The sequence below is a fragment of the Porites lutea genome, chromosome 1 (assembly GCF_958299795.1).
Source record: "Porites lutea chromosome 1, jaPorLute2.1, whole genome shotgun sequence".
In the NCBI taxonomy this organism is placed as follows: Eukaryota; Metazoa; Cnidaria; class Anthozoa; order Scleractinia; family Poritidae; genus Porites; species Porites lutea.
In genome coordinates this window covers 5,827,173-5,838,409 of record NC_133201.1, presented here as the reverse complement: position 1 = coordinate 5,838,409, position 11,237 = coordinate 5,827,173, and the positions used below count along the sequence as shown (strand labels likewise).

At 40.9% G+C, this 11,237-nt stretch overlaps 1 protein-coding gene across 1 annotated transcript; it reads left to right on the top strand.

The window, feature by feature from the left end:
• The first annotated feature begins 897 nt into the window (after positions 1-897).
• LOC140943588 (uncharacterized) lies at positions 898-9,962 on the top strand. The gene is made up of 8 exons (XM_073392700.1): positions 898-966; positions 2,315-2,769; positions 3,663-3,995; positions 4,401-4,615; positions 5,776-5,970; positions 6,996-7,161; positions 7,897-8,351; positions 9,063-9,962. Exons 2-8 carry the CDS (start codon positions 2,325-2,327, stop codon positions 9,378-9,380), a joined length of 2,127 nt encoding a protein of 708 aa, XP_073248801.1. The 5' UTR covers positions 898-966; positions 2,315-2,324; the 3' UTR covers positions 9,381-9,962.
• Positions 9,963-11,237: the final 1,275 nt, after the last annotated feature.

Sequence of the window (11,237 nt, the reverse complement as noted above, 5' to 3'; positions counted from 1 at the left end):
CAACCACCTGCAGCTTGTGGACACGAAAACCCATTGTGCTACACGATAAAAATATTTACACGTTTCAAGATTCATTCCTTTTAATTTGTTATCTTCCTTCATCCTATTACCAAAAAGGGAATTAGTTCGTTTGCAGTTTGCAACCTCGAAAAGTTTAAGGATTTCTAGGATCATGTGTATCTATTGACGGACCCTGACAGGTTTTTTTCCATCGAGTACTTACTTACTTAGATAAAAAAGTCGATAACATTAATGTTATCGACTTTCTTTTTTTAATTGAGTCAGGGTCAAAGTGCTGATGACACGAACTCAAATTGTTTTTTAACTGGGCTGCCTGTAAGGCAGATTGATCCAGATCCAGATCATAAAATGTGTAGTTCTCCGTCAAAAATAACACTATCCCATTATTTTAGTATCCCAGAGGGCGTTGCGTGATCCATAAAATCATAGTAGAGGAGGCTGGTTAGGAAAGCCGGCAAACATCAAAGTTGAAAATAGCTGTAGGTTATGTTGGAAGCTCCCTGACCGTGCAAGATCCTTTGTTTTTTGTTCGCAAATTGTGACTGAATAAACTAATGCGACTGTTTCTATTGATCAGTAAGTTCAAAATCAGATAGGAACGCTATTGAACGTTCTGCACGGTCAGGTCCAAAAAAGCTAACAAAAACATATAACAAAGGGTTTCCCAATCATTCCACTTTTAATAATAACTATGATAAAACTGACTGATTTCTTTAGACATGCCATTTTGGAGGTCTAAATTTCGGATTAGAATAAAGAAGACTCGTCCGACGAAAACAGGAACTTTGAGAATTTCGCACGCAATATCCACATTGGCGAGAGGGCAAATTAGCAGCTATAAGCGGCGAAGCTTCGAGAACGCAAAACTTCATCGGGACTTGAAAGTGCTTGTTGAATTGGCGGAGACGCATAAATTATATTAGGAGAAGCATAACACTCGATCAGGTATAAATTTAATGATACAGATACGAACAAAAGCAAAAACTCTGGGCCACATTGAGAACAACTGTAAGCTAGAATGCTAACTCACCAAGCCTTGTACTATAGTTAGTAACTTGTCTTAGTACTCTATTTCTGTCAAGTTTGTATTTGAAGCTCTGGGTGAAGCTTTAATTGCGTTCTCGAAGCTTCGCCGCTTATTTGAATCGATGATCAAAGACAATAGGAGGTCTTTCATTGCACTCTTATTTTATGCACTCATGTGAACTGGATCTGGATCGATCTGTCTCCTCCAATTCAACAAGCACTTTCAAGTTGGTATTTAAAGCTCCCGGTGAAGCTTTGCGTTCTCGAAGCTTCGCCGCTTATTTGCCCTCTCGCCAATGTGAACTTCTCAAAGTTTGTGAACTTCTCACTTGCGTGTGAACTTCTCAAAGTTCCTGTTTTCGTCGGACGAGTCTTCTTTATTCTAATCCGAAATTTAGACCTCCAGAATGGCATGTGTTGCATTAAACAGAAAGAAATCAATCTTGTCATGGCTTCGCCGCGACTGAAATCCTCGCTAAAGGATATCAAAATTGTTTTTCTCTTTCTGCAAACAGTTCATCTTTACCAGTAAAAAATACCATTAGACTTTTGTCTGCACAAAGTTTGCTTTCCCAAACTGAACAGCCATGATATCCTTCCAGGCTACCGAGGCCAGGGTATAGTAACTCCGCGTGAACAATACGGATACAAGCTCCGGATGTGGGCCAGCTCTATCGCTATTTAGCCCATGCAAACAGATGTTAATTAACGACACGTTTCTCTTTTCCTGCAAACGGTTCATCCTAACGAGTAATGAAAACGTTCATAACTTTCTTTCATATCTGAATCTAGGGAAAGCCAGAAATATGAAACTCTTGATTTATTTGAGCCTGCGATACAAATTAGAATTCACAACTTAGGCCCGGTTCAGACGCCGCTCCACTCATGTGCCGAACCTAACTGATGAATTAAGTACGGCAAAAGAGCGGCGTCTGAATCAATTTGGTACGGCAGTTTTAGTTTGGTGCGACAAAAGCGTTAAGTTCGACAGAGTTTGTCGAACTTAACTTAGGTTCGACAGACGGTACGCCGTCTGAATCAGATGTCGCGCCAGTGTCGCTCCAAAGTCGAACTTATTCAGTTAGTCGGCACATGAAAAGTACGGCGTCTGAACCAGGCCTTAGGTGTGAAAATTAGCACCTCGGATATCAATTTTCAATTTCTGAAAGCTCAGCTCTCGCTTAATAGACCTGTGTAATATTTATTTTGCATATTCTTCTTAAAGGTTAAAAGTTATCTCCAAACCGGATTTATTTTCCACAGCGAGATCTTTTGATATGTCAGGTGTAGCTGAGTCCCCCGTATCCAAGTATGGCAGAAGCAGCGAGTTCGGGATCGTGTTGGATTTCATTCAGTCAATGATAAGCAACGACACTCTTCGACAAAACTTTGACATTCCGCATTTAGTCATTGTTGGTCGACAAAATATGGCAAAAACAACGCTTATCAATCGTCTGATCGGGCGATATCTTCTGCCCATGCGAAGAAACGAAACAGCAAACACCCTTCAGGCGCGAACTACATACCCCATCATACTAAATCTGCGCAATGGACCGAAGACAATCGTTGAAGTAAAGTGTGATGCATACCCTGATATTAAAGGGGAGGTAGAAAACCCCACGGATGATGTGGTGGAGAATTTTCTTAAACAAGTTGCTGGTCATCTTCCCAAGGAGGAGGGAACTCCTATATCCAAGACTCCAGTTAATGTGACCCTTCAAGGTATGATACATGGTCAATAGCTCGTTATGTTGACATTCATTAAAGTGGACATAAGGGGGTGATTTAGTGACCTGTACACTTCACCATATGTCTCAAGGTTCAGTATTTCATTGCTTGGGTGCGTTTCTACTTTGAGGAGGAGGAAGGGCGGGAATGCGAAACCGGAGTCGTGATCTCTGATCATGTGGATTCCTCATCACCAAAAACCGTAAGATCCGAAAAGTATCACTTGCAATGACAATTTTATGTCCTCTAGCTTCTCGTAATAGGAAAACATACAGCGCCACCAGATGGTGACCATGTATGGGAAGTAGAAGTGCGTGTACAGTTACTGTTTCATAGTCATAGAAATGTGATGGTGAAATGGTGAATTTAAAGCTTGGTGAATACTTGAGGAAGATTATTTTTCAGTCAATGACACAAAGGGTTTGGCAGAAACAATCCGAGTACCCCCAATAGGAGTCCGATCAACCTATACGGCACTTACACATTTCCCGTAATGTAAATTATTTGCCCCCCAAAATTTTACATAACCTTTGTTTTTCATTTCTCCTGGGTATTACTGCCGTCCCAAGAGAAATTGAAAATAATGATTATGGAAAATTCGGGGGGGGGGCAAATAAGGTGCATTATGGCAGATGTGCAAGTGGCCTACGGCCTTTTGGTTACTAGTCCAGATGCGCTACAAACCTCGTTCCCAGGATTGTCTCCTACCGGTCCTTACAGAGCGAGAGAGACGGGTAGGAGAGATTCCTGGGAACGAGGTTGATGCGCTATCACTAAGCAACAGGAGACTCGAGAAAGCTTCGGCCATTCACGTCCATTTGCGTTTAAGTTGTGTGTGCAGGAATCGCTCAGTTATGATACAAACGCTTTCAATCTGACTTCCTCAGGTCCCGACCTCACCACTCTGACGTTAGTTGATCTTCCCGGTGCTCACTTCGCGAATGATGACCCACGGATGAACCAGGCAACCCAAACCCTGGTGTTAGACTACATTCAGAAGAACACCAAGAGTATCATCGTCATAGTGTCCGAAGTAGGGGACCCCACGGGAGACAGTGCTATTAACCTAGTCATGCAAAAGGCCGCTGACTTTAGGAGCCGTACTATCTGTGTACTGACCAAACCGGACAGGCTGAGAGATTCCGATGACATGGGTCTTAAGGTCGCCCTAAATAAGTCAAGTTTCACCCTGGAGGATGGTCGCTTTATTTTGTTAAGAGGTACGCACAACATTTTTACGAGGAGCCATAATCGTCGGTGGTAGGACACCGTAACTGGATACCTTTTTCCAGTGACAGGGTTGGTTCCATTGAAAAAGCCAAATGTACTATTTTAGGCAAAAATTATGCCATCTCGTATGACACGTCACTTTTAATTATTTATTTATTGTTTTTTGTCACCAGGAGAGGAGAGGAGTGTTTGACTGGAGTGTCTTACAATTTAAAGAGGCAGTTGATTTTATAATTTGAACATTAAATTTTTAAAGCTTCGATTAAACCCCCAATTATTATACATGTAGATGTCAACTAAATTCTTTTGTTAGGCACAAATGCATGTTTGGTAAAGGGTTTTACCTATGACAGGGGAATGTGTTTAAACTTTCTCCACAAATTGTGAACCAACAGGAAAGGATGGGACAGATGAAAGAGAGAAGGACTGGGACGCTGAAATGACCCGTTTGAAAGAGAGGGAGTGGTTCGATCATCATCCTCAATACAAAAGTATCCCTCAACTGTGTGGAATTGACCGACTTATGGACACCATGATCTCACTTCTAGCCGAAAAAATGATCAGAGAGATTCCAATTCTAATACGCCAAATGAGAGAACGAAAGACGCAGGTAAACGATGAAGGGCTTTTAAAGACCTTCCCTTTTAACTTTTGCATGACATGTGACCAACACTGCTTGTTTTCAATTTTTCATTTTCCTTTTTTCAAATTCATCACCAACCTTTAAAAGAAACTGAAAAAAAAAATAAACGAGGCAATGACTTGAACTCGTTAGGTTGAAAATGCTGCATCAGCTTAAAACCGGACTCGAAAAACAAGGGGTTTGATACCCGTTAGGAAATCAGATTTCTTCCTTTTCTTTCATGCTTCTGTCACCGTAAGAAAGCAACTTTGTATATATGTCACTGAAACATAGGAACAGAACAAAACATGTAACCATTCCGAGGTGGAATCACTAAGTTTATTCAGGGTTTAATACAACCTGCACTTTTGTTGGCTCGTGATGTAAACTTGTTCTCAATGAGGTGGTTGATGTGTAAATGTCGGGTGTATTAGGTCCAGTTCAAATGTCGAACTTTTCATGTGCCGAACCTAATCCCTTCAATTAAGTACATGAAGAGATCGACGTTTAAATCAATTTTAAGTCCGTCATGTCCAATTTGGGTCGACCCACGAATTAAGATCGAGTGGCCCGCGCCACATGGGAATTTCGACTGTGGAGCGACAAACGTCAAACTTCTCGTGTGCCGAACCCAATGCATAAATTACTAAAATTTATTTTCTAGACCATTGAACATCGTGAAAATTAGTTGAGTCCGACTAATAAAGTTCTACTTTTAAATCAGCCGTCGAACTTGTATCATTTGGGTCGACCTAAATGGGCATTAAAAGGTTATTAAGTTCGGAACATGAAAAGATCGAGGTTTGACCTGGGCCTTAGTGTCTTAATGAGACTGAAACCAGCCCATACTCACATGCGTTTAGGAACCATATTCTAGCCAAGATCTACCCTATGGTCTATTCCTGTGTCAGGTTTCCATACCCTACCCCAGAACAATGTACTAAAAGGACCATAACCTTCCCAGCGATAGGCAGCCATATAGCTGAAATGTGACAGTATGGTACGCCGCCCTCGCCAAACCAAGCGTTGTGTTTATAGCGGGAACCTTTGCGCATTCTTCGTACTGTCATTTTATTATATTTCCGCCATGAGAAAAATGTAATTACAGTGACAGTGCAAAGAGTAAAACATCTCACTGCGCTTTCCAGGTGGAATCAGAACTCAAACGTCTGGCCCATAGCGAGGTGCCGGAGTCAAGGGAGGGGAAAGGAGCGCTTGTAATGAAAGTTAAACAAACCCTCATTGGCCAGCTGAAGACGCTTCTTTTTAACAACACGTCCGATATTGGAGGAGGAGAGCAAGTGCGAACATTGTTCAACAAATTCCACGAAGATGTTTTCAAGGTGGGCGAAAAAAAAATCGTTAATTTAGGGCCTGTTTACATGGAGTGGGGGACCCCGGTCTAGTGGGGTTGGTTTCTTTTGTTTTCATGCTCTGGGGGACACAAAACAAAAGAAACTTACCCCACTAGACCGGGGTCCCCCACTCCATGTAAACAGGGTCTTAGACGTGTAGGGCATAGAAGATACTACGTCATAAAACGAACACTTCAACATGAGGTGTTAAGAGAATTCTCTCACGTTTTTGTGCGACTGACTACGCTACACTTACGAAGATGTCTTTGCTAATGCAAAAGGAGCCTTTAAACAAGAGAAAAGACAGAAATTAAATTTGAGCGAACCATAATTACTGGTTTTGTGGAGCTTTTCTTTCCAACAACATTGCCGAAGTTTGAAAAAAGGTGGTCGACATTGTCAACTTTTCAATCACTTTGATACTAACACTGCCACTCTAAGAAGGTCTAGATGACGTTAACTGACAGCTAACAAATGGCCAAACTTTTAACTGGCAACTATCAAAATACATAGCCAAGTTTTAACTGACAACTAGCAAATTATCTAGAATTTAGCTGACAAAGTGAGGGTCTTTTACAACCTAAACCCCTTCCAAACCCTTCTTATGTCTAAAAAGTGGATTTGATTTTAATTTCCCCCTAGCACCTTTTCGATTAAAGATGAAGAATGATGAGGCTGGAGACCCCCCCCCCCCCCCCCCCCTGTATACTGTTTCCCCTACTTCCTCTCGATCCACCCCTCACCCGTGGCCCAATGAGGACCAGGGCAAGGTGGAGACCGCTTAGTACATTGCAGTTCCCAAGCGTTTTCATACTTTACTTGCCTTCGCTACAAGAAAGTACTTTGCCTTCTGATCTGGTTTATTGTTAATTTAACATTTAATATACCCGTTAGCTTACATTCTTCTGTTCCATATATTGTTGATGTTGGTCTTGTTGCTTAAACAAGTTATTGGTGTTATTGCTTGTTTTTTTGTTGGTTTCCTTTTTAAAAATGACCTCTTTACTATCTAGGTAGACCCTCTGATCATGCGTCGTGACGATGAGATAAGAAAACAACAAAGGAAACTCGAGGGCGTGGCAGCTCCTCTGGGTGACAGCAGTGAAAACAGCCAGCTGCTACAGAAATTACTCTATGAGTCGTACCAAGGATGGCGGACAGTACCCTACCAAGTCCCAGGTATTAACTTTTCGTTTGTCGTGTCTTTCGAGAAATAATATCTCGTACGCGCATCAAAGACTACTAAAACCGGAACAAGCGACAGTTGAACACTGTTGTCGTGTTTTCACCTCCAACGCAGGTAAACTGGTGTCGCTAAAGGTTCTATAACTGAAACCCTGACGTCCTTACCCTTGAATCGCACTCAAAAGTAGTAAATGTATCAACCCAGACACTCACAATCAGAAACATAACGTGCTTTACCAAATCCTAAAGTTTGGTGTTTTTTTGGTCAGTAATGAACGAACCGCCTTTTAAAATCTCCAAACTTCACTAAGACTCATATTGACCCCCGGTCCGGAAAAGTGCCCGCCAACCCTTATATTTCTTTGCAAATTTTCAAGTTTTTGAAGCGCTGTACCTTGCTCAATATTGAAGATTTGTAAAGCTCAGTATACTCTTTCTGAATATGTGGAATGTCCTTTGTTTGGAGTTCCATAATACACGGACTTGTACCCTTTCTCCCTCGGTTTGAAAACAGAGAATAGTAGACTTTTTTCGACCCGTGACTGATTGAAAAATAAAACCGATTTGTTTTTATACACCGCGTAAAATTTTAGCCTTTGTAACAGCGTTTTCCACTCAGTGTGAGCAACTTAGTCTACTAAAGTTCGAGATATTTGAGATAAAGGGAGCGTCGACGTAACTCTGGCTTTGATTGTTTATGCAAACCGCTCCAATTGCATCTCTTTATAGGAGGGACGGCTACGACCGTTCAAATAGCTGAACAAGTGCAAAGTCCAGTAGATCAACTTATTCCCATATCTGAAGCTCTTGTCAACAACGTGGAACAAACTCTACGGGCAATAGTGCAAGATGCAATCGAAAAAAGTTTGTCCAATTTCCCAACTCTCAAACAAGCGGTCGAAGCGAAGGTGGTGAGCAAGATTTTCGATAGGAAACGGGAGCAGACCATTCAGTTCATTCAGCAGTTCCTTGCGATGCAGAAGAAAAGTACTGATTTGGTGTTTGCTGCTGTCCCGTTTCCGGCTGAGCTAAGTGCATGGGAAACTACACCAGCCCACAATAACAAGACTCACCCTTGCATGACGTCTGGGACAATGTCCCACTTGAAGGACCTCGCGAAAAAGCTCTACCCCAGTGCACTGATGGAAGAGATTGAATGCCGAAATTCACGAGGAAATTATAAGGTGAGCTCTCCGTAGTTCAAAAACATACATGCATTCAAATGAGACGGGTAATCTAAGCCTTTTCCATCTTTTGAGTCTGTGTACAAAACCCTTGTGTGGTCAATCAATTCAATTCAACTTAATCCTCTTTTGAAGTACTTTACCTTTGCACATTTTCGTAACTGTTTCTAACGTTTGACTCTGCAAATTAAAGCTTTTTAGAAGCAATGCTCCCACATAGTACTATATGAGTTACGCTGCATTAACTGGTTCTAACTTTCATGTCTTTGGATGAAATCCTATCGAGTTACCATCCTATTCAAACCTCTCAAGGAGTCCTATGATGTGGTTCAAAGTATGATATTGTTTACGGAACAACAGTCGGTATTTTTCTTCAATTTTGATTTGAGGCTCTTTTGAGCAAGCAACGGGTAAAGTGAGTATGCCTGGCCCTTGGAGAGTCAGTTGAGCTAAGATGAATAGGCCATTTTACAGTTATGGACGGAAGCGAGGCTGACGGTGACCTTGTTTTGGTACAAACCTTCATGCTCTATTATGTAAATCAAGTTATTCTTATGCTAACTAGTACTTTTCAGGGACAATTTCCATAACAAAGCAAAAGAGGTTTGTATCAAAATAAGGTCACCGTCAGCCTCACATTCACTCGAAGGCTAGGGTACTAAGTCCACAACTGTAAAATGGTCTATTCAGGAGTGTATTTCCATTCCTCAGGAGGTCGAAGATATAAAGAGAGTCAAAAAGAATGTAGTCCGCTGTTTCAACGTGATCAAAATGAACGTGTGCGATACAGTCCCCCGCTGCATTCTTCATTTTTTCATCACCCAGCTGGTGGATGACCTTGAGCACGCCTTGGAACAAGAAGACTTGGTCGAGTTTCTGAAAGAAAAGAAGGATATCCTGGAAAGGCGTAAAGTGTGTCGTGCCCAGTTCTTCGCTCTGGAGAAAGCGCTGCCTCACACTGATGAAGTGTTAAAGAAATTACTGCGCATGCGGGGCGGATCTGGCGCACGTGAGAAGTTGCAGTTTTAAACGTCAACTCCGGTAAACAAAGCGACAAAAGTCCTCAGTAGAAATATAAAGATTAAGTAAGGCTATACTAATCTCGTGCCCAGATCGGAAAGGGTAAAAAAAATCTGGAGTAGAAGTTGGTGCGTACTGCTTTGAGCTTTTAGCGTGCGCTATGATAATTAAATTTAAACTAACTAGCTGTCGCTTTGAATTTGATGTTACAAAGAAAAACTAGCTACAACAAATTAGTTGGTTCATACTTAAGATATGCGTATAACCACGTTTTGTTCGATAAAACTTCACGGCTCTATCAAACACGTCTAAAATTCAGGATTTATTTCGTCTTTCATCGCCTGTCACATTCCTAACAGGCGATCACACCAGATCTCGTCTTCGGCTTCGTAAACAAGAGATCTGGGTACGAGATTAACAGCCGATACTAAGTAGAGTATAGCAGTACACGCACAAAAACCCACTCAGAAACAACGAAAGGAAAGATAAGATTTATCCCTTCCGTTTTTACTTTCTGAATCGATAGATAGTTCACTCGAATATTTTAAAGTAAATGAAAAATCTTATGAGCAAATTAAAATTAATAGTTCAGGCAGGTATGAGGTGTCAGCCCAGTATGGCGTTGATGATGTTCAGTAAAATTGTAAGTGTATAGTATAGTTAGTCTTGACTCTGCAAGTCCAAGAAGTGACCATAATCAATTTCCTCTTAACAATAAGAAGAGATTGTCAAGAAGAAATGGTTAAGAGAATTAATAAAATGAACACTTAAGAGAAAAAAAGCCTTTGATTCTTAAACTTTTCTCTCAAGTAGTTCTTCAAGGAAATGTATGAAGATCAGTCTGGAGAATCTGTATGAGGATATTGAGACTTTTAGTAAAATCGAACTCGTGGTCTATTATCAATGCTGCGTTCTGATTGGTTGAGCTACTACTAGGCTATATGTTATAGCCAACCAGTAGCGAAAAGCGCCTGCTTTGGAAACCAAAACAATGGCTGATGAATCGCGTTTTGCTAACTTAAGTTGTTTTGTCTTGATATTTTTGACCAACTAGTTGGATTTTACTAAAAACATTATTCGTCTCGTCCACACGGTCTCTGAGTCAATAGCCCATTCGGTCTTCGGCCTCATGGGCTATTGACTCAGAGCCCATTCGGGCTCGAGGAATAATTGTTAAAAAGTCTGTTAAAAGAAACTGAGGTACTGCGTGCGTGGTGTAGTGAAACACAAAAACCTTATCGTGATGAACTGCGTTGACAAGACTGTGAATTTGCTACCGTAAAGAGACTGAAAAGCTAACATTTTTAATGTTAGCCCTTCATCAGAGCAATTCAAGGAATTGTGGGTAATATGTCGTTTATATATAGAAGGGTTAGAGTGCTGATCAGAGTCACGATTTTTTGGTTAACCTTCAAAACCTAAAAACATATTAGGATTCGAAGAAAACCTCAAGATAATAGTTCAGTCCTGTTTAAATATACTCCATTATACGCACTACTCTATTTTGCCGAAAAATCCCCAACACTGATCTCGCTTCGTTTCTCTTCGTGACAATTGCATGACTTTTTCCTTTTAAACTTTCTAGAACAAAAGAACGAGTGAAGATGACTGAGAATGATACTGAATTAAATTTCAGCTCAGATCTGGATCCCTTTAATAACAAATTCTTGTGCTCTACAAGAAAAAGCTACAGTTTGTAAAGCCCGGGCCGTTTATCGATTAAAATGAAAACACTCGAGAGTGCGATCAACTTTTTCTCAATATTTATTTGTTCAACAAATTTGATTTTGCAGTAGATTTTCTTTCTATCTTTCTTTACATCTGGAGCAAGACCACCATAAATCCAGGAAAAATCCCTTCTTTAAT